The sequence below is a fragment of the Acomys russatus genome, chromosome 17 (assembly GCF_903995435.1).
Source record: "Acomys russatus chromosome 17, mAcoRus1.1, whole genome shotgun sequence".
NCBI lineage: Eukaryota > Metazoa > Chordata > Mammalia > Rodentia > Muridae > Acomys > Acomys russatus.
Genome location: NC_067153.1, coordinates 25,576,628 through 25,604,475, shown reverse-complemented (window position 1 = coordinate 25,604,475; position 27,848 = coordinate 25,576,628). Strand labels below are relative to the sequence as shown.

At 46.4% G+C, this 27,848-nt stretch overlaps 2 protein-coding genes and 1 non-coding gene across 4 annotated transcripts in view; 2 read left to right on the top strand and 1 right to left on the bottom strand.

The window, feature by feature from the left end:
• Window positions 1-2,839, bottom strand: part of Atad2 (ATPase family AAA domain containing 2) — a 43,188-nt gene extending 40,349 nt beyond the window's left edge. The window contains exon 1 of the mRNA XM_051159639.1: window positions 2,507-2,839. Within this exon, the coding sequence (XP_051015596.1) occupies window positions 2,507-2,683 (177 nt within the window). The 5' untranslated portion in view covers window positions 2,684-2,839. The remainder of the gene's footprint in view (window positions 1-2,506) is intronic.
• Window positions 2,840-8,607: 5,768 nt separating this feature from the next.
• On the top strand, window positions 8,608-25,458 carry Ntaq1 (N-terminal glutamine amidase 1). 2 transcript variants are annotated; one of them, XM_051159637.1, is made up of 6 exons: window positions 8,608-8,815; window positions 14,669-14,768; window positions 16,317-16,367; window positions 19,531-19,679; window positions 20,673-20,797; window positions 25,177-25,458. In XM_051159637.1, exons 1-6 carry the CDS (start codon window positions 8,727-8,729, stop codon window positions 25,284-25,286), a joined length of 624 nt encoding a protein of 207 aa, XP_051015594.1. In that variant the 5' UTR covers window positions 8,608-8,726; the 3' UTR covers window positions 25,287-25,458. The 2 variants fall into 2 exon arrangements, with proteins under 2 accessions (XP_051015594.1, XP_051015593.1); XM_051159636.1 differs by lacking the exon at window positions 8,608-8,815 and having other exon boundaries at window positions 14,661-14,776.
• On the top strand, window positions 13,193-13,321 carry LOC127201897 (small nucleolar RNA SNORA11). The gene has a single exon (XR_007832236.1). It is a non-coding gene; the product is annotated as a small nucleolar RNA SNORA11 (small nucleolar RNA).
• Window positions 25,459-27,848: the final 2,390 nt, after the last annotated feature.

The window sequence follows — 27,848 nt, the reverse complement described above, 5'->3', positions numbered from 1 at the left end:
GGCCTACAAAGCGAGTCCCAGACAGCTAAGGCTATACAGAGAAACCCTGTCACAAAACAAAAACAAACAAACAAAAAGAATAAGGGGTGTTCCATACTGTGCCCACATTTGTCCAAAAAGGGTAAGGAGGCTGAGGATTCATCAAACAAATGCCACACACACACACACTGGTAGCTTAAGTGCCCACTACTACACTGAAAAATCTAGTCAATGCACATGAGAACTAACCTGCTGGAAGTCAAAAAAAAAAAATAAAATAAAATAATATGTAGTTATGGGTCACTCTCAGCACCTTCAGAATTTACAGGCCAGTCTCCAATATTAAACCAAGAAAAACCAAATTAACAAATTAGAATGAGTAAATATAACCATAAGAAGGAGTACCATTTCTACCATCTATTGATAAATATGGGACAGGGAATTAGGAAATATTCAAATACTAAGGTAAGCAGAGAATTAAGTTTTTTTTTTTTTTAACATATTTGACTTAAAGATAAGGAATTAATATGAAGCCCCCACATTAGAAAACTCAATTACAAAGCTATCTCATTCCTGTTATTGATGGAGTTTTATAACATGACGGTCATTCTTGAGGACTAATCCTTTCTTTAAATCCAATATGACACTCCCTAATTAACCTCTAATTAGAAGATCTACAAAAGTAGATTGATTTACAGAAAGGAAGAATATTTTGTTTCAGAAAGATAATGTGGCCAGGTGGTGGTGAACACCTTTAATCCTAGCACTTGGAAAACAGATTTCTGAGTTCGAGACCAGACTGGTCTACACAGAGAAACCCTGTTTACTGTAAACTCAGGCCCAGAGACAATTCTCTTCACCCCATAACAGGCTGTTGTATGTACCTCAAGGGCTCATATAGTATATACGACATGGTGTCTGTACATCAGGCCTAGTTAATTTCTTTGTGAATAATGATAAGCAAAAATAAATACTGTACTATGTGCCATTTTCTGTTCTAGAATACAGTGCTAACAGAATAAAAATTGGTAAAAATATAAATTACAAAATCAGGAGATTGGTGTATACCTTTAATCCCAGCACTCCGGAGGCAGAGGGATCACTGTGAGTTCAAGGCCAGCCTGGTTTACAAAGTGATAGTCTAGGACAGCCAAGGCTACACAGAGAAACCCTGTCTCCAAAAACCAAAACAAACAAACAAAAACCAGATTACAGATGTCCTAGAAAGGTTGCAATTGCTAGAACAGAGAGCAGAGTAAAATATCTTGTAAAGAGGACTGGCTTGTAATTTTAAATAAGAAATGTTTCCTGACCCACATCTCTGCCAATTCCTGTACCTGACTGAGAAACACATCCCGAAAGGTCAGGATTTTCAATTTAGAAGCAGCAACTTCAGAGTTTAAAAGCAACAACAACAACGACTATAGTTTCATGCCAGTTCCACGGAAACATAGCCGTCGGTCTACAAGGCACTCACTTTATATAATGACCTTAATACAAGACTGACATCGTCTGAACTAAAGGGACACTGCTGCGTCACTCCCACCACAGCACTCCTGTCACTGAGACTGACTTCCAGGCTCCTGACCAGCTTCTCCCGTCCTATTTTTCCTACTCCCAAAGTGCCCCTCACTGCAACAAGCCCACCCCTACCGCTTTCGGTAACTCTTGCCCTTCAAAAATCGATCCTGTCTTTGAGATAGGCAAGAAGCATTTGGTGCGAGGTCTCTACGTATCCTTTGCGAACCTCCCCATAGGTACTAAAACTGCAGCCTGGAGTGCCAGCCCAGGAAAGGAAAAAAAAAAAAAAAAAAATCCGAGTTCCAATGTCAGAACTTTCAAACCACTTTCTGTTTACTTTTCTGGAGTCCATTTCTTCGTCTGTCACACTGATACCATCACTACGGTTCCCCTAAGGCTCGCCATGAGGCATAACGGAAGTGCACACGAAGTGGTGCTGTCTGTCCCTCCACGTTATGCAACCTGATACTTGACTTCGCGGAGGTCTTATGATGGAACCCCCCCACCCCCCCACCCCCAAGTCCCTGGACCGTAAAGGGAGGTCAATGGAATCAGAGTTACCATCTGTGCCCGCACCCCCTTAAAATGTTGATGTGCACGCGCACAAGCAAGTCAGCAACCTCGGGTCGCACTCCCCTGACTGACGGGAACCGGGAATGGAACCGGCGCGCGGGGGCGGGGCGGGGGGGGCATGACGGGGGAGGGGGGTGGAAGAGACGACAGGGAGACGGGGACGGCCCAAACCACCTCAGCTTGGCCCTACGCAGCGCTTCAGCTCCGGCGGGCCTCGGTTTTCTCCTCTTGCGTAGAAAGAGGTGGCGACCAACTGTCCAGCCCGCCGCCAGCCAGCTCCGTCTCTCCGGAACCTTCCATTCAGCGGGTCCGCGACCGCTCACCAACCCTGCACGGCGCGCGCGTGCCCTCAGACCGCCGGTCCCCCCCGCCCCTCAGGGCGTCTCTTCCACCCAGGGCCCGAGGGGGGTCCCCGACCCAGGCCGGTACTCACGCCCTTGGCCGCCGCCGCCGTGGGCACCCTAGATTTCTCCGCGGCTCGGGTCAAGCCGGACCGCCTCCGGCCGCTGTCCTCCAGGCTGAGGAAGTCGCTCGATAAGTCCAAAGGGTCGGTGGCCGAAGAGGTGGCGGAGCGATTGTGCAGCTCCAGGCTGCTGCGGAGGACCACCATCGTGTCCGGCTGTAGAAGCCGGAACCCGTGGCCAGAGGGAAGAGAGGTCCTGAGCCCCGGAGGATGCTCCTCAGGCGCTCCCGCGCTCTGAATTCTGGCGCCACAAACTGCGCGCCCAGCAGCCGAAGCGTATGCGCGCGGAATCCCTCCGCCGCGGGCCACGCCTCCTCCTCCGCGGGCCACGCCCCCCACGCCTCCCCGAGACCGACAAACCCGAAACTCCTCCCATCTGTAGAGCGCTGAAGCCTATACGGAGGTGAATAGGGAGTCATGCAAACGGTGACTGGAACCTAACAGGAGTTTGAGACTTCTTTCTTCCTTCTGTAGTTCCGGCTCTCCGTCTTCAGTGGAAGGACACGGCGAGAGCGGTGCAGCGTCTTGTTTGGAATTTTGGCGCGTGAATGCGGAAGGCCCCTTTGGCCACCTGCCGGCTGCTTTCTGCCGTCCAAAGCTTCAAACGCAAAATAAACAAATAAATAAATAAAATAAAAAAATAAAAAGTCATTAACCCAAGCACTTTGCCTTGATAGGTTTGACTTTGAGGCTGAAGAGGTTTTTATTAATGAATTAATGAAAATAAACTACCCGAAAGAAAGTTTAATGGTCTTTAAATGAGAGCTAAAAGAACTGGCAATAGCTACTAACTTGCTATAAACTGTTAAGGATAATTATGACACCCACGTTAATAGTCAGTCACCTTATAAGTGATCAAATTCTTTAATGTGCTCAGATCTGCTTGTAGTCATGCTAAGTACAAATGTCATTCATTTACAGGGACGTTAGCCTTCTGTATATGTTGTCAAAGGTAAACATAAAGCAAGTAACTAAAAACAGGTGTGTGGTGGCAGCACTGGGTGGATGAAGAGGCAGGTAGATCTTTGTGAGTCTGAGGCCATCCTGGTCTACAAAGCAAGTCCAGGATAGCCAGAGCTATGCAGAGAAACCCTGTCTCTGGAAAACCAAAGTGGGGGAAAATCGGGTATACTTAATAGATTAAATGATGGAGAGGCTGGAGAGATGGATGGCTCAGCAGTTAAGAGCACCGGCTTCTCTTCCAGAGGGCCTGGGTTCAAATCCCAGCACCCACATGGCAGCTCACAGCTGTCTGTAACTCCTGTTCCAGGGGATCTGACACCCTCACACAGACATACATATAGTTAAGGCACCAATATACATAACAGAAAAATGAAGTATTGAAAAAATTTAAACGATGGTTCTCAAACCCATCAAAGAGGTCTACTAATTATGGTGCATTAGGTGTTTAATGAAAAAGATTTCCCCTGATAGACAAACATACCAGCTGTCTCCAAAAGAAGATGAACAGTAATGAAGTCCACCTGGACCTGCTTCAAGGGTGGTAACTGACCACCTGGCCAAGAACCGCCCCATGCCTCACCCCCACACACACCAGAGTCCTGTCCAAACTGGACATTGGTTGACTGCTCCAAAGTCCTCCTCCACCTGACAGATCTGAGTCTGACAGAAGACTGAGCAGTCCTGTGTGGGAGCTGGTGGTGAAAGACTGACAACCTCTGCTGCAAACAAAGTGTTGAGATCACCCTGGAGTAGTCCAGGTGGCTGTCCAGGCAGTGGGTAAATAGCTGTCATTCTTAGATAATACAGAGCCCGTTTGGCAGTGGTTTTTTTTTTTTAAGCTTTATAAAACAAGTGACATATAAATGTCCCATTTTGATAGGAACAGATACCATTGAGTTTCTAACCTTTGCAGCTCTGGCCCATTTTGAGTTGAGGTGCTCTCTCTCTTCATAAACAGTTTCTGTGGCTGGCCATGCTTGTGCACATCTCCAATCCCAGTATTCAGGAGGCAGCAGCAGGCAGATCTCTCTTTGTCAGTTCAGGCCAGCCTGGTCTACAGGGCGAGTTCCAGGAAAGCCGAGGGCTACACGAGAAATCTTGTCTCAAACAAAACAAAACAAAACAAAACCCACCAAAACAAAGCAAATGTGTGTGTGTGTGTGTGTGTGTGTGTGTGTGTGTGTGTGTGTGGTGTGTTAGTTAAATAATCTCCTGGGATTACACATCTGTACCATCACACCTATTTTATGTGGTACTGACAATTAAATCAAGGGTTTCTTGCACAGTAGGTAACCATTCTAGCAACTGAGCTATATCTCCATCCACTTGCACACTAATAAAAAGAGACTTATGCCATTCACAATGATTAGCCTTACTCAGAGATATGAGAATTATGATCACAATTTCAAAGTGATGCAGTTGTTTATTATATAGTGTACTGAGTCACATGATATTGTATAGTGTACTGAGCCACAAGACAAAACATCAACCATTAATGTAGTTTCTAACCGCTGTGTCAGTAGGATGCCTTCCCCTCCCTTCTGCAATTCAGAAGTGTCTCAGTGGCTCTCAAAGGAACTATCAGGAAGGACACAGCCGAGTCTTGAAATCTCCATGGGAGGACCATGCTTCAAATAACCATGACTTACAACACTATGCGCCAGCCAGCACCTACTAAGTGCTCTCTGTACACAAACTCACTCCTTGTAGCAAATCTATTTAGATAATAGCATTCTTAACTTCATTTTACAGATATGGAAACTAAGGCCCAGGGAGTAGGGTGGTGGAGAAGTAATTTGCTCAAGGGCACATTTATTAACTGGTAGAACCTGCTGCCAGTTATGTTCGAAGTCTAGGGATGGTGATGTGTGCCTGGAATTCTAACAGCCAGGAGGTCCAGCAAGAAGGAAAGTCAAGGCCATCCTTGACTATACGGTATGTTCAAGGCTAATGTGGGCTACAGGAGACCCTGCATCACCACCACCTTGGCACAGGTACTCTAAAATACTCAGGAGACTGTTGGGGAATGGTCTGATGTATTTTGATGCTAATTACTACTTGCTGTCTCTGTGACCCACCTTTTGATTAATAAAAAACCATCCCACCTAGACAGGACCAAAAAAAAAAGATGGGGCTTGGAGAAAAAAAAAAATTCTGGGGAGGACCAAAACAAACAAACAAACAAACAAACAAACAAAGGCCACCATGGGTTAGCTAAAAAAGAAAAGAGCATGGCCAACATAGATAAAAATAATTGGCCCAGATAAAAAACATTAACAAATATTTAAAATTATAAATAAAAAATAACTTGATAGACATTATTAAAAACAAATGACATGAGATTGGGGCAGGTATCCCAGACCTGTCCCATTATAAAAGTAGTTTAGGGGATTAATGTCCACCCTGCCTTAGGTTAACTAAGGCTATTTTACTTTATTTAAGTTTTGTTTTTGGGTTTTCCAAGATAGGGTTTCTCTGTGTAACCTTGGCTGTCCTGGACTCATTTTGTTTTTCTTTTTTTCCTTTTTGGTTTTGTTTTTCAAGACAGGGTTTCTCTGTGTAGCCTTGGCTGTTCTGGACTCACTTTGTAGACCAGGCTGGCCTTGAACTCACAGTGATCCGCCTGCCTCTGCCTCCCAAGTGCTGGGATTAAAGGCGTGTGCCACCACACCCGGCTATTTTAAAATATAACAAGTGTCTGTGTCTTGATTGATTGCTAGCTGGCCATACTGATAATACTGATAATACAGATAAATTAAAAACAATAGGAGACAATCACAGGTTAGGCAGCAGTTGAATATAGAAAGTAACTACAAAACAGAGACAGTTTCAAGTACAAGCTTGAAACTGGTTCCTATTTGTTGAGCAAGGCTCAGGTCGGCTATGAGAAGGGAGATCAGTTTGTTAGTGTGACCAGTGTGGGATGATGTGCAGTTGGCTGGGCAGACAGGCAACCCCTAGAACATGGTGTGTAGGAGTGTGGGTGGGGTTGGGTGGTATGTGGGGCAGATGAGGGGAAAATGAGGAGCAGCAGAGCTGATTCCCACAGTGCCTGGGGCAAGAGTGCTAGAGAGAGAGGAAAGAGGCCAGAAAGCCACTGTGTGACCCTGCTGTTCACCGACAACTGCAAGCAGGCTTCCTCAAGTTCCGTGTTTCTGTGTCCAGAGGGTTGAAGAAAAGCTAAACCTTCAAGGTCACAAGGGGATCAAATTCTGGGCCTGTGTCCCTGGCTGAGTCCACTGGAGGTTGTGGTGATAACATAACCAGGTCTGGTTCCCTCTGGGAGCTGCAGGGGGTCCTCTTCCCCTTGCAATGTTTGCATCCTTCTACTGAGAAAGCTTAGCTTCAAGCTCACGTTATATGAATCCAAGAGATGTTTAATTACTTTTTTCCCCACAAAGCCTTTATTGAAGTGAGTATTCAAGTTGAAGCAATAAAGTGGTAACAGACAAAAAGGCATGTTTAGTTGTTTGGATTTATGGGTTTTGGAAGGCAGCTACGTTCAGCAATATACCAGCAGCACAGGACTTTGTCGGTTTTGGGCTTCATGAGGCTGAGAGTCTGTGGGTGGCTTATAGTCAGTCTTGAGAACTTCAGTATTTGGGGCTGGAGAGATGGCTCAGTGGAGAAGAACACAGTCTGCTCTTCGAAAGTACCCGGGTTCAATTCCCAGCATCCACATGCCAGCTCATAGCTGTCTGTAACTCCAGTTCCAAGGGACCTGACACTTTGACACTAAAGCACATTAAAAAACAAAGAAACAAAAAATACTTACGTATGTTTACTGTAAACACAGGAAGTTAGGAAATCTGAAGAGACAGTTCTTTATGTCCTTTATTCACTGTGAGTAAACACGGTTCTAACAAATTGCAAATAAAACCATTAACATAAAATGTTTGCATCCTGGTCATAGCCCCACCCACCTCTCCTCCCAGCCCCACCCCCCTTATTCTCCCCCCTTCCCTCTCCTCTATTCCTCAGAAAAGGGGAGTCCTCCTTCCATCCACCCCAGCTCATCCAGTCCCACCAGGAGTGAGCGTGTCCTCTTATACCCTTTGGCTGGCAAGGCAGTGCCGCCAGGGTTTATCCAGACTGTTTTAACGTTTGTTTTGTTTTTGTTTTTTGAGGTAGGCTTTCTCTGTGTAGCCTTGGCTGTCCTGGACTCGTTTTGTACACCAGGTTGGCCTCGAACTCACAGAAATCTGCCTGCCTCTGCCTCCCGAGTGCTGGAATTAAAGGCATGCGCCACCACACCTGGCTAGTGATTTGTTTTGTAGCTTTGGCTGGTCTGGTACTATGTAGTCCAGCTTCGCTTTGCACTAAAAGCAATCCTCCTGCCTCAGTCTCTAGTGTGCAGGGATTATAGGCGCCTGGAACCACACCTGGTTAAAACTTTTTTCCTTATTAGATCTTTCTTTTTACATATACAGATACATGTATAGATATCCAAATGAAAAGAAATAAATATAAGAGATTTGGGTGCAAGCTCTCCATTAGTCTTTCCCTCTCAGTTCTGTTCAGAGTCTCCCCCCCGCCCCCCCCCCTCCGTTTTTTGTTTTTACAGGTTTCTCTGTGTAACAAGAGCCCTGGAGCTCTGGCTGTCCCGGACTCACTTTGTAGGCAAGGCTGCCTCTGCCTTTCCTAGATCTGGGATTAAAGGCGTGCGCCACCGTTCCCTGCTCTCCGTTCAGAGAGCTTTCACGCTCAAGCGTCTCTTATTTCTGGTTTCACAGAGCTGGCAACCTCAGCTGGGGTTGAAGATGTATCTGAAAGCTCGTACCCTTCAACAACAGAAGCATCCACCAATCTGATGAGGGCAACTAGGTTCACACAACCCAGCGCAAGAACCCCAGTTTGGCTGGGGGTTGGGGTAGGGTGAAAAGGAAGGAATTGGGGCCAGGGGAAGCCTCTTAGTGTGTCCTATTCGGCCACGGGCTCCACCCACCACGCAAGACCAGGCAAGAACCACACAGTCCCAGGTGTCCTAAAAATTCGCACCCCCCGAGCACCTTCTCCACCAGCCCCGCCCCACCTCTTCTTCGGGTTCCACCCACTCCCCGGGCCCCGCCCACCCGGAACCACGCACTTTTCCACATTCCGGGCTCCGCCCTCACGCTGCACAGGGTCCCGCCCACCAGGCTCTAGGCTCTTCCACCCGGAAACTGGCCTGGGGGTTCAGGGTCTGCCCCTCCACGTGAGAGACTGCCCACGACTGCGGCTGCGGACCATGGATGGGGACGGCCCGGCCGCCATGGCCGCACAGTACCAGTCAGCCTGCCCCACGCGGGACGAGTGTGTCTACAGCAGCTGCTATTGGTGAGAGAGCGCGGGCGCGGTCCTGGGGATCTGCGCGTTTTCGCAAGCCGCCACCAAATGCGTCCTCCTCCTCTCCTGAGCGCTGCAGGCCTGCACTACCAGGTTTTGGAGCCTGGATGAGGAGGGTAGGAGACGCATCCCTGGTCTCCTTAGCTGAGTCTAGGCAGTGGGTGGAGTTAAGGTGACAGACCGCGGCGCGTCGTAGTGCCTGGGGAGAAGAAGGGGAGTTAGGCTGGAGACCCTGGGTAACTCTTGAAGTATGTCTGGTTTCAGATTGAAGTATAGGTCATTTTAATTTTAAAGACAATGCACACAGAGTTTGAGGTAGCCGGGAATCCGTTCAGGCAACAGTTACCGCTGTTCTGATCACCTACTGGCGGGGTGATAATGGTTGTATTTGCCCTGTACTTTGCCATATGCCAAACATTGTTTTGGGTGCTTAGTGTAAATTAACTTAGTTAAACATCACAGTAACCCCAAGACGTAGGTATTGTTGTGATCGTAGTTTTGAATTGTTTTATTTAAGACCCTCAGATTGTAAGGGTAGTTAGTGTCCTGGCTGCTTCTGCCGCTTAAACACTGTTCACCTTGGCTTTTTTCCCTAAACACCTCACCTTCCTTTTCTTGTGTAAGAGCTTCTTCCCCAACCTCGGAGAAACCTCAGGGTCATCTAAATATACTCCTCTCCACTCCACCTGGTCACCCAACCAGTGACACTAAAAAAAACCCGTTTAATCGGCTGTGACCACTTTAGCCCAAGCCCTTGGTGCTTGCTGTGGCTCTCAGCTTCCCTAATGCTGCGACCCTTTAGTTACAGTCCCGCACGTTGTGGTGACCCCAAAACAATAAAGTTACTTCGTTGTTGCTATTAATTTCGCCACGGTTATGGATTGTAATATAGATATGTGAGATGCAGGCTATCAGATATGCGACCTCGCGGCCCACAGGTTGAGAACCGAAGGTAGCAGTGCCTTGGAGACAGGTACAAAGGCTGAGCTGTAGAGTGGCTGTGGTTTGTCCCAGACCACACAACTAAGTGGTTGAATGAAATCTGGAGTCTGTGATGGTTGGTGTCCTTGCTTCTTAGCTGTTGCATTGTATGTCTGCAATGCCTGGTTTCTTAGGGATGTGAAAAGTATGGTGCGTGATTCTTTGCCCTGAGGATATAGCAGTGAGGAAAGTGGATAAACTTCCTGGCAGGAGTCTCATGATTCTTGTATTTCAGTGTGGGGGAAAGCAGAGAGCAATAAGTCAACAAAGTTTGGCTGGTGGTAAGGGCTGTGAGAAAAATAGGGCAAGAGGGAAGTTGGCGACCTATAGTACTTTACATTAGGATGTTAAAGGGAGACATGTTGGTACGGTGACACAGCAGAGATCTGAGCTTTGTAGATACTAGGAGACATTTCCGGCAGGGAGCACAGCGGTGCAGGTCACATCTCTTCAATAGGCTATCTTCCTTTGGCTCCTTGAGCTGCAGCTGAGCCCGCCTCTGCTTTCTTATAGGCCCGTTTGCCTGCTTCTCATTGGTGTTTAATATTGTCCCCTTGACGGGAGACAGACATGTGGGCGGGCCTGTGACATGTGAGCTCCTAGACTGGCCTGAGATGGAAGATCCACCCAAAGTGTGGTCAGCACCATTCTGTGGTCTGTTGTCCCTGCCTGACTAAAAATGAGAAACAGGGCCCAGCACCGATATTTACCTCTCAGCTTCCCTGACTGCGGGTGCAATGTGACCAGCTGCTTCATGCCTTCCCCACTCTCAAGCTGAGCTAGACAGACCCTTTCCTATTTATGATGTTGCCACGTGGGCTGTGGTGGTGCGTGCACTCAGAGGCAGAGGCCCAGCCTGGTCTACAGACGTATTTATGGGACAGCCAGGGCTACACAGAGAAACCCTATTTCGTAACTAACACTCTTTTATCTACAGATCTTTACCCTCTGCTGGTTTCATACTGCTCAAAAAACCGTCAAAACTATTTGTTTTAAATTCACATTTGAATTCGTGTTGAAGAATCAGGCTTGTTAAGCCTGTCCATCTTAGGGTTCTACCCCAGAGAGTTTGAACTTACGGGTTGTATGGTGGAGGAGTATAAGGCCGGTTTGTTAAATTTTTTTTTTTAAATGTGTCTTATGTATATGTCCATGCACTATGCGTGTGACTGGTACCCAAGGAGGCTACACCCTTGGGAAGAGCAGCCAGTGCTTTTAACCCAATATTGAGCCACCCAGGGTCTTGAGCTTGTTATTGAGAAATACCCCCCCTCCGCCCCCCCAATCCCACAGTGCTTTACTTTCCATTTTGTGTTGCTGTGGGCTAGGGGTGTTCCCTTGAGTCCGCTTCTCTGAATTCAGTTCATGGGTTACCCCTCTGCAGTTAGCCTTCTGCTGGGGATAAGATCAGCCGATACCCTGGCGACACTGTTATCACCGCTGCCTGTTTTGTTTTTCCAGCTAACAGTTAAGAGGTGCCAGGCTCCATGACAAATGCAGAGTACCTAGTATTCCTGCTGCAGCTCCCAGCATTTCCAAATATGAGGACCTCAGTCCCCTTTAACATCACACGTTTCATGAGACAATGGGGCTAGAGTGATGGCTAAGCAGTTAAGAACACTGGCTACAGCCACCGCACACGCCTTTAATCCCAGCACTTGGGAGGCAGAGGCGGGCAAAGTCTACAAAGTGAGTCTACAAAGTGAGTCCAGGTCAGCCAAGACTACACATTGAAAAATACCAAAACAAACAAACAAACAAACAAACAAACAAACAAAAAACCCAAACCAAACCAAATAACAAAAAACCACTGGCTTTTCCTTCCGAAGACCACAGTTCCATTCCCAGCAGCCACATGATGGGTCACAACTGCCTATACCTCCAGTTGCAGGAGATCTGATGCCCTCTTCTGGCCTTTTCAGGCATCGCACACATATGGTACACAGACGTACATGCAGGCAAAACACCCCTTCACATAAAATAAATCTTTATTTAAAAAAAAAAGAGTTTCATGTCTATAATCTTAGCACCAATGGGCAGAGGCCATCAGGGTAAATTTGTTTGAGACTGGGCTTGGTTCCATAGCAGGGTCTAGGCCAGATCCTGTTTCAAATATGAAGCAACAAAAGTTTCATGAGGTTCCTCAACTTAGGATTGGTTGTGTTATGGAGAATAATTTGTGGTTGAGTTCGGTGGCATAGGCTTTTAATCCTAGTACTCAGGAGGCAGAGGCAGGAGGCTCTTTATGAGTTCGAGGGCAGCCTAATCTCCATAGTGAGCTCCAAGCCAGCCAGAGCTATATACAGTGAGACCCTGTCTCAAAATAAAGTTATTAAAAAAGGAACTCTTAGTTTCATTTTTTTTTTTTTTTTTGTTTATCTATTTTGGATTTTGAGACAGGGTTTCCTCTGTGTAGCCCAGACTGTCCTGGAACTGCCCCGTAGACCAGGCTGGCCTGGAACTCAGAGATCCATCCACCTTGCCTCTCCCTCCAGAGTGCTGGCATGAAAGGTGTGCACCCAGCATGTTTTCTTATTATTTTTTTACCCTGTGTAACATTTACACAAATTTAAGCCACATCTCATATTCTGCCTACTAGTGATCCTTGTGGTCTTGTGAGCTATCACTAACCCTAGACCCACCTTCAGCATGGACATGGGACCAAGTGAAAGGAAGCAACTGCTGACTTGTGCCTTTGCTGTTTCCCCCTATCTCTCAGTGATCCCTCCTCTGTGTGCTTTCTTCTTCTTTTTTTTAAAATTTAATTTTTATAATTAACATATAAGGTGTCTCATATCATTATTACTTTTTAAATTTCTTTATTATTTATACAGTGTTCTGCCCGCATGCACACCTGCGTGCCACAAGAAGGCACCAGATCTAATTACAGATGGTTGTGACCCGCCATGTGGTTGGCTGGGAATTGAACTCAGGACCTTTGGAAGAGCAGTTAGTGCTCTTAACCTCTGAGCCATCTCTCCAGCCCCCTCTGTGCTTTCTTTATGTGTCTTTTATGGCCTTCTGGGATAATTGGTGCTTTGGACCCGCATGCGCTTCCCACCTGTAGGCTTTAACTTATTGTCAAAGCACTTAGCAGTGAGTTGTGTCTCATATGGGTTTGAAGATGCTTGTGGTTAAGTTCCACATTGCTGTAGACGAGCCAGGCGGTGGTGGCGCATGCCTTTAATCCCAGCTCTTGGGAGGCAGAGGCAGGCAGATCTCTGTGAGTTTCAAGGCCAGCCTGGTGTACAGAGTGAGTTCCAGGACAGCCAGGGCTACACAGAGAAACCCTGTCTTGAAAAAAAACAAAAAAAAACAAAAAAAACAAATTCCTGTAGGCCAGACTGACACCTTTTTTTTTCTCAGAACTTGGATTAAAAACTTGATGGGGTGTGCTCAGAGCAGGGAGCCGGAAGAATGGCTTCTCTGTTTACAACACACCCAAGAAGAATGTGGGACCGTTGCACTGAGGCGCACAAGCACTGTGTCCTCTCTGTGAGCGGATCCCTTACATGCGTCTCCCCCTTCCCCTATCATCAACATGGCTTCCATGGGACAGGACTCAGTCAGGGGAGAAATGCCCCACTGTTTATTGAGTCCGTGGGTGGTCTTAGCAATAAAGACTGAACCCGAGCTCCTTTCCTTCACTACATGGATCCCCAGGAATGGACTCAGGTCTCCAGGCTTGGCCTTTACCCTTTGAACATCTTGTCCTCCCTGAACCTTCCTTTTTTTTTCCTTTGTTTTCCGAGACAGGGTTTCTCTGTGTAGTGTTGGCTGTCCTGGACTCCCTTTGTAGACCAGGCTGGCCTTGAACTCAGTGATCCGCCTGCCTCTGCCTCCCGAGTGCTGGGATTAAAGGCGTGCACCACCATGCCCTGCCTGAAAGCACTTTTAAAATGATCTCTTTACTTACTTTTTTTTTTTTTTTTCCGAGACAGGGTTTCTCTGTGTAGCCTTGGCCATTCTGGACTCACTTTGTAGACCAGGCTGGCCTCGAACTCACAGCGATCCACCTGCCTCTGCCTCCCGAGTGCTGGGATTAAAGGCGTGCGACACCACGCCCGGCTTAAATCTTTACTTGCTTTTAAATTGAAGTGGTTTGGTTTTATTTGTGTGTGTGTGTGTGTGTGTGTGTGTGTGTGTGTGTGTGTGTCTAACTATACAATTTAAAAGGCTCTAAGCCATACACAGAGCATGCCTATAATCCCAGTAAGGTCACCACATGTTTGTGGCCCGTCTGGTCTACACAGTGAGTTCCAGGTGAGCCAAGGTCTATACCACGAGACCTTGTCTCAGAAAAGGAAGGACAGGAACGCAATCTGCATAAACGCGCCATCATATAGTTTGTCATATACAAGTAAGGGACTAAATTCTGACTCAAAGCTGATGAAAAAAAAAAAATCCTGTCACATTTCTCAGACAATGGGGAGCTAATGTTAACTGGGATTTGTGGAGGGTTAGGGTGTGAGAATGGATTTTACAGAGGAGAAAAGCAGGTGCTTAGAGAAGCCAGGAAGTACAAAGCTGCTTTTCTTCTTTCTTGCTTTCTTTTTTTCTCTGCTTTTCTTGCTAGGCAGTTGAGTTGGGATTCCAGGGCTGGCTCCGCTTCTGGAATCCCGGCAGTGTTTTACTGGCCGAGGTCAGTCCTCAGTGGTGGGAAAGGACCCTCTGTCTGGACATGTGCACACAGTCCAGGTTGGTATCAGCTTGTTGACTGTGCTAAAGCCACCTGTTAGCCAGCTGCCAGAGGAGGTGGTTAGAGCCCTCCCCAGTGACATCCGTGTCATTCTTTTGTTTAAATTCGAAAGGCATAGTGTGTTCATTTGTAATCATATTGGTTAACTAATCGTTTTATTTTAGTGAAGAAAACATTTGGAAGCTTTGTGAATACATCCAAGCCCACAACCAGTATCCCTTGGAAGAATGTTATGCAGTCTTTATATCAAACGAGAGGAAGATGGTAAGTTGGTAAGTGATGGCAGAATGAAAATGAGGTTCAGGGTAGCCGCAGAAGCTGGGTGCAGTGCAGCCACTATACCAGTCTAAAATGTGCTCTGGAGTAACGACCTTTCAAACAATTTTTTTTCCCATTAGACTTGATTTAGAAGAATTTAGTCTCTTCCTAGTAGGTGATGGACTTTGTGATGGTGTGTTTATGCAGATTGCGTTCCCTTCCTTCCTTGCTCTTCTGAGACAATGTCTCATATGCAGACCTTTGCTGACCTGGAACTCACTGTGTAAACCAGACAGGCCACAAATTTGTGGTGACCTCCCAAGTACTGGGATTATAGGCACCCTCCATGTACGGCCTAGAGCTTTTTTTAGTTGTAAAATCAGAACCGTAGAACTCAGATTTGAAGTAAAGATTTGTCTCTGAAACATGAAGCTTTAGAAGTAGCCCTTTGTCACTCAGGAGGCAGAGGCGGGTGGATCTCTGTGAGTTTGAGGCTAGCCTGCTGTGTACAAAGTGAGTCCAGGACAGCCAGGACTACTAAAAGGCAAGGTGCGGACAACCTTCTCTGTTTAATTTTATCGACTGCACTTCTGTTTTGGAGACAGGTCTCATGATTCTGGAGCCCTTTAGCTTCCTGTTCATTACGTAGCCGAGGCTGGAGTTACAGGCACGCACCGCCATAACCTGCTGAATGTCTCCGCTCAGTAGGTGAAGAAGGAAAGATACAGAGAGGTCCCATGACTAATTGAGTGAGAAGGCAGGACTTGACCCTGCCTGGCCTTCTGACTCAAGCCAATCTGCCCTCTGGACGTCACTGCTGCATTGTCACCCTGAAGGAGGCTTAAACATAGGAAGATCTGGACTTCATTCCTTTAGATTGGTGTTGCTTGCTTAGAAACATAAACATTTTTGATGTGCACATTTAGTTTAGTTAACTTATTTATTTATTTTTTTTCTGAAATGGGGTCTCGCTGTGTAGCCCTGGTTGACCCAAAACTCACTGTGTAGACCAGGCTGGCTTCAGATTCACAGAGAACCACCTACCTCTGCTTTTGAGTGTTGGGATTAAATATCAGCGCGACTGAGTTCTTTTTATGGGTGGGGGTTAACATGTCTGGGTATTTTGCTTGGCATATATATGTCTGTGTGCACTGTGTCTACAGAGGCCAGAGGAAAGGATTGCCTCCCTTGGAACTGGAGTTACAGATGTCTGTTAGCTGTCGTGTGCAGGCTGGGAACAAATCCTGGGTCCTTTGCAAGAGCAGCAAACACTATATACTGCTGAGCCATCTTTCCTGCTCATTTACAAATGGTTTGTTTGCTTGCATGTACACCTTCAGGCCAGAAGAGGGCATCAGATCACATTATAGATGGTTATGAGCCACCATGTGGTTGCTGGGAATTGAACTCAGGACCTCTGGAAGAGCAGTCAGTGCTCTTAACTACTGAGCCATCTCTCCAGCCCCCACGAATGGTTTATTACTCATCAGTGTGCTGGTTTAGAGGATCTAGAAGGATTTGAATGAAGACTCATGTATGTCCTATATTTTGTAGGTACCTATCTGGAAACAGCAGGCAAGACCTGGGAACGGACCTGTGATCTGGGTAAGATGGCCACCTAAGAGCCTCTGATGCGTTGTTCTTTGAGGCCTCTGAGTGACCAGTAAAGCAGAATTGAAGGAGCATGAGAGAAAGGTTATGACAGTTATTAACATTTGAGAATGGATGTTATTCTGTCTGTGGTAGAAGCACTACGGACATGTATTTTTCTAACTTTTTGTTTTGGGACCTGTAATAGTTTGTATATGAAATGTCCCCTACAGGCTTCAGTGTTTGAATTCCTTGTTCCGAGATGGGGATGCTGTTTTGGGGCTTTGTGGAACCTTTGAGACCCGAGGCCTAAGTGTGTCACTGGGAATGAGCCTTGAAGGTTGTACCTACTTCTGGTTACGGCCTGTGCTCTCTTGTCCTCTGCCTTCTGGCCTGTCTTCATGTGAGGAACGATTGCCTCATAATCCTGCTGCCATAGGCACTCGCTGCCATCATTCTGCCTTCCCCCTAGGATTGTAGACTCTAGTCTCTGGAAGTGTGAGCCAAAATAAGCATTTCTTCATTTAAGTTGTTTTTGTTTTTGGGTTTTTCCAGACAGGGTTTCTCTGTGTAACCTTGGCTGTCCTGGACTTGCTTTGTAGACCAGGCTGGCCTTGAACTCACAGCGATCTGCCTGCCTCTGCCTCCCAAGTGCTGGGGTTAAAGGCGTGCGCCACCACGCCCGGCTTCTTCACTTAACTTGTTTCTGTCAGGTATGTGGTTCTTGAGCTGGGAGTTGGTGACTGGGACCGAGCGACACAGGGAGTCTAGGGCAGGGTCTTTCTGTGTGGTTTTTGGCTAGCCTGAACCTTCTAATTCTGTCCCACCCCCAAGTGTTGGAATTAAAGGTGTGGGTCACCATGTCTGGCTTATAGTCAATTTTCTAAATGTCCAGCATAAGAGAACAATTTGTGATTTCCAGTCTTATACCCACACTGCCCTAGGAGCTTTTTTATTTTATTTTATTTTATTTTGGTTTTTCGAGACAGGGTCTCTCTGTGTTAGCCTTGGCTGTCCTGGACTCACTTTGTAGACCAGGCTGGCCTCGAACTCACAGCAGTCTGCCTGCCTTTGCCTCCCGAGTGCTGGGATTAAAGGCGTGCCACCACGCCGGGCTTTCTAGGAGCTTTTTACATATAGTTTGTCTGTGTGTTTGATTTACCTGGAGACTGGTAAAAGTTGTTGTGTTAGTTTAGTGTGCTTTCCAGGCCTGTTTGCACCTTCCGTCTCGCTGTTAGGAGTGCTGGGATTATAGATGTTCAACACCACACCCAGAGGCTTTCTACGTGGGCCTCAGGACTTGAAGTTGACTTCTATGCCTAGCTCCTTTTCTTGCTGAGTCACCCTTGCTTGAGGTTTGGGGTTTGTTTGTTTGTTTGTTTTATGATTTATTTATTTATTTAACATATATGAGTGCTCTGTCTGCATATACACCTGCATGCTGGAAGAGCACGTCAGATGACATTATAGATGGTTGGGAGCCACCATGTGGTTGCTGGGACTCGAACTTAGGACCTCTGGAAGGGCAGGTGGTGTTCTTAACTGCTGAGCCATCTCTCCAGTCCAAGATTTAGTGTACTTAATTAATTCCTAGGGAAATGTGACTAGCAGTCAAGAAGCAGGGTTGCAGTGGTGGAGGAGAATGCAAAGAGCATCAAGCCAGGGGAGGGAGCAGAGCTATTAAAGGGCAGCGGCTCGCCGGGCGTGGTGGTGCACACCTTTAATCCCAGCACTCGGGAGGCAGAGGCAGGCATATCGCTGTGAGTTTGAGGCCAGCCTGGTCTACAAAGTGAGTCCAGGGTGGCCAAGGCTACACAGAGAAACCCTGTCTCGAAAAACCAAAAAATAAATAAATAAATAAATAAAAAATAAAGGGCAGCGGCTCTTAGCTCATATGGTGGGAGGATTCCGTTTCTGCTTCCCTTAGCTGGAGTTGGAGCTGAAGGGGGCTTTCACTACATAGTGTTCCTTGTGTTCATTATCGATCTAACTCCTAGGGAAAAGCATTAGCATGCCGAGGAAATGGAGATGCTGTAAGAACGTCAGGTGCTGTTAGTGTGATTTTAGACCAAACAGTTATTTCTGCACTTTTTTCCCACCGGAGCACTTTTTCCTGGGGTTTGAAGCACCAGCCTGTATACTTGTCCCTTGAGAATCCTGTTTCTTTCTAGCCATCAGCTGGTGCTGGCGGTGCTGTGTGTCTGAGAATGAGAGGAAAAGGTGACATCCATTCTGTAACCAGGTTGGGCTGTGGGACCTGTCTTTATTCTTCTCCTTTAATGGCTGCAGATAAGAGCTTGGCTGTTTGTGTGTGTGTGATTTTTTTGTTTGTTTGTTTAATTTAATTAGAAAAATAATAAAAATTAGAAATGAGCAGCCTTCTTCGTACTAACCTCAGGAAGACCCCAGTGTTAGCAGTTTGGAGAGTCGCTCACTATAGCTAACACATGAAATGGGTCACTGTAGAGGAAGATTTATTTTGTGATCCGTTTTTGGTTTCATCCCCGATTGCTTGGCTCTGTGCATTTGCGCCTGTAGTGAGGCAGGAACACGTGGTGGGGGCCAAGCTGTTTGTCTCATGGCCAAGGAGAGGAAGAAGAGGAAGGAGCTGGCCTCCCTATATCTCCTTCAAGTGTAAGCCCCAGTGACCAGAGGACTTCCCACGAGGCTTCACTGTTTGGTTTTTAAGGTCTCAGTATGTAGTTCTGGGTGGCCTGGGACTCACAGAAACCCACCTGCCTCTGCCTCCTGAGTGCCGGGATTAAAGTGTGTGTCACCCCATCATCCGTCCTGGCTTCCTCTCTCAAAGCTTCCACTACCTTCCCTAGTGCCACGCTGATAAGTCAGCCTTTAAGGCATTGGTTTTTGGAGGACACTGAAGACCTAAGTGTAAAAGATATCTTTGTAGGCTTCTGCTTTCAGATGTATGAATGCGTATATGCCTCTGAGCACACGTGGGCGTCTTTACAGTACAGTACAGAATACGTGTACGTCCTGCAGTTGGTCTTCTGTTCAACTACAGAACACGGGACATGACATGACGGCGGCTTGTTTTGCTTTGCTGTGACGGGGAGGGTGGTAACAGGCTGCCGGTGCCAGTGCTCGCACACTGACCCTGTGCTGCTGGCCCCGGGCACCCTACGCTCAATGGGTTAACCTCAGCGATTGTCATTCCTAGGATTACCATGTCGTTCTGCTACATGTGTCAAGTGAAGGACAGAGCTTCATTTATGACCTTGACACTATCTTGCCATTTCCCTGCCCTTTCGACACTTACGTAGAAGATGCCCTTAAGTCTGATGCTGACATTCATCCACAGTTTAGGAGGTGAGGCCACTCAGTGCCCAGTCGCTGGCTTTCTGAAGTGAGGTGTGCTGGTTTCCGAGGACGACCTCTCGCCCTTTCTTTTTCTCTCCCTCCCTCCCTCCCTCCCTCCCTCCCTCGCTCCCTCCCTCCCTCCCTCCCTTCCTCCCTCTTCTTTTCTCAGTCTTCTCCTTTGTTCTCTCCTCCCTTCTCCTCTCCTTTTTTTTTTTTGTCTCCATTTTTTTGTCTGCATTATTGGTGTGCTTGTTGTACGAGACCCCAAGAGCATCTTTCTTTTTCTTTTTTTTTTTTAAGATTTTTTTCTTTCTTTTTTTTTTTAATTAATTTATTCATATTACATCTCAATCCCCAAGAGCATCTTAAAGCTTTAAAGATTCCTCATATAAAAGGTTGGTGGCGTTATAGACATTAGTTTGATGAGGGCCAGCCAAGCCTGAGGACCTGAGTTCTATCCCTAGGAGCCACATGGTGGAAGGAGAGAATTTATGGCTGTAGATAACCTCTAACCCAACACACACACATACATACACACACATACGTACACACGCACACTCACACACACACACACACACACACACACACACACACACACACACACCCAAATAAGTTTGTTAAAAAAGTGAGTGTGGTGGAGTTCCACCACTTTCTTTCAGATGTATTGAGGATTTTTATCTTGTTTGCTGGTGTGTAGCTAAAGCATGGCTAATGTCAAATTCTCAACGCCACAACAAAAAGTCTACCGTTTGCCCCTGGTGTGCAGTTGAGTAAATAAAAACTGGGTACATTTACTCCCTGTACTTTCATAGCTTTGGGTTTCAATCATTTCCTGCAGCTGTTTAATAGGTCATTTGCCATGTACACGTGTGTGCATTGGTCTCGGTACAAAGGCACACGAGTCGTCTTGTGCATATCACAGGAAAGCGTCCATTATAGAAGTGAGTTATAATGCCGCCTGTGATGACTCCCTGATAGACGTGTGTGTTGATGTATCTGCAGGAAATTTAGAGTGGTTCGTGCCGATTGCTACTTGAAGAACTTCGCTTCTGACCGGTCTCACATGAAAGATTCCAGCGGGAACTGGAAAGAACCTCCTCCAGAGTACCCCTGCATTGAGACTGGAGGTGAGCCACGCATGTCTTCTCAAAGACTTCAGATCAGCGTTTCCCTTAGTCCGTTTGTTTGTTGTTGTTGGTTTTTTGTTTTTGTTTTGTTTTGTTTTGTTTGAGACAAGGTTTCTCTGTGTAGCCCTGGCTGTCCTAGAACTGGCTCTGTAGACCAGGCAGGCTGGCCTTGAACTCACAGAGATCCACCTGCCTCTGCCCCTGCCTCCTGAGTGCTGGGATTACAGGCTTGCACCGCCACCACCTGGCTTACTTTAGTCATTTTTCGCATCACCTCCGTGAGTTGTAAGGATAAGTGAGGACATCAGTTCTCCGTGCTTCCTAGATTCAGAAGTTGAGGCCCAGAGAACAGGACTGGAAGGCAGAAGCCCTCCTGAGGAGAATGAGTCCTGGGGAACAGAAGCCCGGACAGTAGCAGGCGGCTCGATGGTTGGATCCGTCTGCTGGGATTCTGGCATCCCACCTGTGTGTCACATAACACATTGCCCGTGGTGAGGCTTCCTGCTCTGGTAAAAGAAACCCCAGTGTGTCCTTCCGATTTGTGAAATGGCATTTTAGTAGCTTTGCAATAAAGCCTGAATTAAGAGGGTTTCATCCTCACACCACTCACTTCCTTTCTGGGCAGCAGTCCAGTTGAGGGTACTTGAGAGTCAATATAGCAGGTTTTTCACCCTCTTACTGTTGCTCGGCATTCACATGCTTTTGAAACATCATCTGTAATTGCAAGTCGTTTGACAACAGTCCAGTTATGGAACGGCTATGGACGGGTGAGATCATCCCATCATGTGGCTAATGCAGGCTACAGGAGAGTGGCTTGCAGGCTGTGCAGAGTTCCACAGAAACAGGCCAAGGGCATCACTAACGCTTTGAGGAAGAAAGCAGAAAATTCCTAACATATTTGAAGGGTTCCAACTGGGTTTTGGGTCTCTCTGCGAGAAGCCTTGTAATGAGAAATGACAATAAAATGGTGTGCTTGCTTACTCATATCCCGTCCTGCTTCCCAGCTTTTCTATTAGAACTATGAAAAAGGAATTTTAAAAAAAGGTTTATTATTATGTACACAGTGCTCTGCCTGCATGTACACCTGCAGGCCAGAAGAGGTCATCAGATCACATTATAGATGGTTGTGAGCCACCATGTGGGTGCTGGGAATTGAACTCAGGACCTCTGGAAGAGCAGCTAGTGCTCTTAACCTCTGAGCCATCTCTCCAGCCCCCAAATTTATTTATTTATTTATTTGTTTTTTTTGAGACAGGGTTTCTCTGTGTAGTCTTGGCTGTCCTGGACTTGCTTTGTAGACCACACTGGCCTTGAACTCACAGCGATCCGCCTGCCTCTACCTCCCAAGTGCTGGGATTAAAGGCGTGCGCCCCCAACACCTGGCCCATTAGAACTATGAAAGCTTCATTAGGAGAAGGTGTTCTGGTTTACCTCATCGTCTCAGGTGACTGGCTACCCAGCTTGGGCACAGAGTTCTTTTGGTTTTGCTTTGTGAGACAGGATTTCTCCGTGTAACCCTGGCTGTCCTGGAACTAGCTCTCTGTAGACCAGGCTGGCCTCGAACTCAGAGATTTATGCACCTCTGCTTCCCAAGTGCCTGAACTGAGTTTGGATCTTCAATACCCACCCAGAAGCCAGGCGTGGATGTGCATCTTTAATCCTAACACTGGAGGGGTGGGTCACTGGGGCTGGCTAGCCTGTTTGGGCCTTCGGTGGCCAGGCTCAATGAGAAACCTTCTCTTTGAAAATAAGATGGAGAGCGACCAGTGAAGGCACCTGATGCTGACCTCTGGTTTTCATGTGTGTGAATTCCTATGGTACATTCACTCAGATACACAGACACACATACACAGACACACACACACAGACACCTGATGTTGACCTCTGGTTTTCATGTGTGTGAACTCCTATGGTACATTCACTTACACACACAGACACACACACACACACAAACACACACACAGACACACACACAAATAGTCCTGCAAATATTGTTTTGAGCTGGGCTTGGTGGTGCACGCCTGTAGTCCCAAGTACTCAGAGAGGTAGAGGCAGCTGGATCTCTGTGAGTTCGAGGATGGCCTGGTTTACAAAGTGAGTCCAGGTTAGCCAAGGATACACAGAGAAATCCTGTCTTGGGAAAAAAAGATTTAAAAAAAAAAAAATTCAGATAGTTTTAGTTTTTTGAAATTAAAATATAATTTACATTGTTTTCTCCTTTCCCTTTTATTTATCTTTAAAATTTTATTTTTAGATTTATTTATTTTATTTTGTATATATGAACGTTTGTTTGCGTGTATTATCTGTGCACCAGATTGTGCCTGGGGAGGTCATTGATCTCTTGAAATTGGAGTTGAGAAGGCACCATCTGGGTGCTGAGACTCAAACCTGTGTCCTCTGCAAGAACAAGTACTTGTAACTGTTGAGCCATCTTTCCAGTTCCTTCTTTTTTTTTTTTTTTTTTTTTTTTTGGTTTTTCGAGATAGGGTTTCTCTGTGTAGCCTTGGCCATCCTGGACTCACTTTGTAGACCAGACTGGCCTCGAACTCACAGCGATTCGCCTGCCTCTGCCTCCCGAGTGCTGGGATTAAAGGCGTGCGCCACCACGCCCAGCTTCCAGTTCCTTCTTTTTGTTAATTTATTTTAGATAGGATCTCGGGCAGTGGTGGCACAGGCCTTTAATCCCAGCACTTGGAGGCAGAGGCAGACAGATCTCTGAATATGAGGCCAGCCTGGTCTACAGAATGAGTTCCAGGACAGCCAGGGCTACATAGAGAAACCTTGTCTCAAAAAAAAAAAAGCCCAACAAAATTGATTCATTAGACAGGATCTCACTGTGTAGTCCTTGCAGGCCTGGAGCTCACTTTGTAGACCAGGCTAGTCTTAAATTCCTAGACACCTGCCTGCCTCTTCTTCCCCAGTGCTGGGATTAAAGAGGTGTGCCACAATGCCTGACTCTTTAAAAAAAAATTAAAAGAAGGAAAGATTTGTTTTTGCTTTACGCATGAGTGCTTGCTTGCATGTATGTGTCCTCAAGAGGCCAGAAGAGGGCGTTAGATCCCCTGGAACTGGGGTTATAGATGGCTGTGAGCTGCCATGGGGGTTCTGGGAACTGGACCTGGGTCCCCTGCAGTGGCAGTCGGTCTTCCTAGTCCTTGAGCCATCTCTCCTGCTCCCTGTAAGAGTTTTCTTTTTCTTTCTTTCTTTTTTAAAAATATACACATCATTTACCCAGCTCTTCTCTTGCTATTTATTAGCCAGGGAGTAGGAGTAGGACTAGGAATGGCAGCTTGTAGTTTGCTGACTTTGTCCTTGCTGTCCCCCTGAATTTCCTGTAAGTTGCCCATTACTCCTGGAACTTGACAGCTTAATTGTGCATGCACCCTTTATATAACCTTTCATTTTTAAATAATTTTAGGCTTTTTAGAAAATTTGTTAAGTAGGACAGAGTTCTTACATAACCCTCCCTCAGATTCCCTTGGTGATGTCTTCTTTCTTTAAGATGTATTTATTTTCAATTTATTTAATGCATATGGGAGTTTTGCTTGCATGTATGTCAGTATGCCATGTGTGTCCAGTGTCCAGTCAGAAGAGGGCATCAGATCTCCTGGATCTGGAGTTACAGATGGTTGTGGGTGTTGGGACTTGAACCCAGGACCTCTGAAAGAGCAACTAGTACTCTTAACTGCTGAGCCGTCTCTCCACCTCCTTGGTGTTAGCTATAGCATATAACCATAGCAAAGTCACCAAAAGCGAAAGAAGAGAGCAATGCAAAAATACTGCTATGTTATATAAAAATATCAAATGACACTACCATTAAGTCTTTCAGGGCTTTTCATTCATTTCTTATTTCTAACTCGTGGGTATGACATTTAGCTGTCATGTCTTTTTCATCTCCCTAGTCTATGACAGCCCTCCCCCTGGCCCCTTGTACAACCTTTATATTCTAAAGGCTGCAGGCCATTCTACACCGGAGCATCCCTCCGTAGGCTGATGGGTGATGCCGTGTCTAGAAGAGATGGCTGCGGGTATGAGGACAGAGCACTGCAGATGTTATCTTGAACTCTTGTTCATGTGAATGCGTTCCTCCTCTCTTTGATTTCTAGGCTGTTTTTTGTTTTGTTTTTTTTTTTTTTTGGTTGTTGTTGTTTGTTTGTTTTGTTTTTGGAGACAGGGTTTCTCTGTGTCTCCATGTTAATAGCCTTAGCTGTCCTGGACTCACTTTGTAGACGAGGCTGGCCTTGAACCCATGAGAGATCCGCCCGTTTCTGCCTTCCTGGTGCTGGGATTAAAGGTGTGCGCCACCACGCCTGGCAAGATTTCTGGGTTTTTCTGTTGCCATTTGTTTCAGCAGCCATTTCTTCTGTGTTCTTTTCTAGACTCCACAATGAACCTGAACGACTTCATCAGCATGGACCCTGAGGTGGGATGGGGAGCCGTCTACACACTGTCTGCATTTGTCCACAGGTTCAGCAGTAAAAGCCACTGAGCCTGACGCTAGCTCCTGTGGGGCAGGAGATGCCATAGGGTATGGACGAGCCATCCTTCCCTTTATAGAGCAGCGTGGTGCAGGCAGCTTAGAGGTATGCTTTCCTCATTAGATCTGATTGGAAACATTAATGAGAACAAATAGAAGTGAATGAGCAAGCCCTCCTCCCTTTTTTTTAGCTTGGGGATCTACCCCAGGGTTTTGTCTACCAACTCTAAATCAGTTAGTCCCCAGCCTCAGGCGTAGACACACAAGTAAAATAAACGCTTTTCCTATTGATAGGCCACACATGGTATATGGCTGCTAAGATAGTCCCATGGCTTTATTTGTTTAGACATACAATGACCTAGGCCAGCGATTGCTTTTGTTAAACCAGAAGTATGGACTTGGAGCCAGCTCTTTTTGGCTGCCCTCCCCGCTTCCTGTGTGGCTAGACTCTAAAGCCCTTGGACACAGGCTTGTGGCCCGAGGCTCTAAGAATCTGTTGCCCATTAGAGGTCCCTGTGAAATGTTCCTAGAGACAGCTCTGCTGCTTGGAAAAAGGACACTGTTGTGAGCTGAATCAGCTATAAGTATTAGTCTTTTTGGACTACAGTATTTTAAAACATTGCAGCTATCTTGTCTTGAGTGTTAGTTGGCCCACTTACGTGCACAGTTTTAAATAAAACTGACGGAAAATTAATTTTGTTAGAAGAGTTAGAAGCTTTCTTTTTTCGGAGATGGAGTTGGGCAGTGTTGATGACTGAATCCAGGGCCACATTGAATATGTGGCAAGGACTGTACCACTGCGGTACCCTCATGTCACTCTTTTTGTATGTATGTCCGTGTGTGTGTGTGTGTGTGTGTGTGTGTGTGTGTGTGTGTGTGTGGTATAGGCCAGTTGATGTTAAGTATCTTCCTCAATGATTGTCCACCTTATCTGGGGGACAGGGTCCCACTGAACCTAGAGCTCACTGGTTGTGTTAACTGACTGCCCAGTAAGCCCCAGGACTTCTCTTGTCCCTGTCTTCTCAGCATGGGGATCGTAGGCACATGTTGCCTTGCTTAGCTTTATGTATGTGTTGGAGTTTGAACTCAGGTCCTCATACTGGTGGCAAGCACTTTCCCAAGAGCCATCTTCCCTTGTCGCCTTTATGTCGTACTTGATCAGAAATAACTAAGAATGTCTCAGTCATAGGTGAAAACCATCTCTTTAAAATGTATTTAGCACACCTGCCTTCTTGAAGATGCCTTAGAAATTTGGCTTTAGTCGTACAAGATTACATACAGATGGTGCATGAAAGATGTGTATAGCTATGATATCGCTTGTTTGTGGTTCTGCAGTAAAACTTAAAACAACAACAACAACAACAACAACAACAAAATAAATTGAGACAATCTCTGTGGCACATAAGCTGGCCTTGTATTGCTATTGCCTGTGCAGCCTGGGCTGGTCTTGAACTCCTGGCAGTCCTGCTGCTCTGGCATCCTGAGTGCTGGGATTCCAAGTCTGCTCCACCCCACCGCACTCGGTGAGTAACTTCCTATAGTATGGCTGAGCTTCTGCTCTTAGATCCAGTTTCTACTTAAGCAGTTTTTCATTTGACAGGAGTCCTCTGCCGTGGGATTTGTTCTGGGTCTTCTCAGGTTAGGAAATGTCACTTCCCTGTCGGGTCCATGCATTTGGGATGACTCTGGTAGGGAGCTGTTGAACTCTTGTGTAAGGACAAGGAAGGGGCTGGAAAGATGGCTTCAGTGGTTAAGAGCACCGGCTGCTCTTCCAGAGGACTCAGGTTCAATTCCCAGCACCCACATGGCAGCTCACAACTGTCTGAAACTCCAGTCCCAGGGGATCTGACACCCTCACGCCAATATACAGAAAATAAAATTATTTAAAACCAAAAACCAGGGAACTGCCTTTTTCGTTGTGAGAGTGGGTACACGTGTAAATGTGGAGACCAGAAGTCAATTTTTGGTGTCATTCATCAGTATTTGTCTACCATATTTTTTTTGAGACAGCGTCTCTCACTGGGATGTGGGATTAGCTGTCTAATTCTGCCTGGCTGCCCAGCAGGCCCCAAGGTCTTTCTGTCTCTGCTTCCCTAGGTTGGTATTACAAATGGATCCTGACTTTTAACATTTTAATTTATGATCTGGAGAGATGGCTGTTACCAGTTGATAATGTGACGTTCTCGCAGAGGATCAGAGTTTCATTCCCAGCACCCCCATCAGGCAGCCCACAGCTGCCTGTAACTCTAGCTCTAAGGGATACTGATCTCCAATGTGATGCGCGCACACACGCACACACACAGGCACTTATGTGCACACACATACACACATACACACACACAGAGACACATGCAGGCCTGCACACATAAATATATGATCAAAAAATATTTTTCAGTTTGTAACTCCAGTTCTAGGGTTCCTAGACTGTTAGCATGTGACAAATAACTTTTGCACGTTCTGCCTGCATGCCAGAAGAGGGCACCAGATCTCACTATAGATGGTTGTGAGCCACCACGTGGTTGCTGGGAATTGAACTCAGGACCTTAGGAAGAACAGCTAGTGCTCTTAACCTTT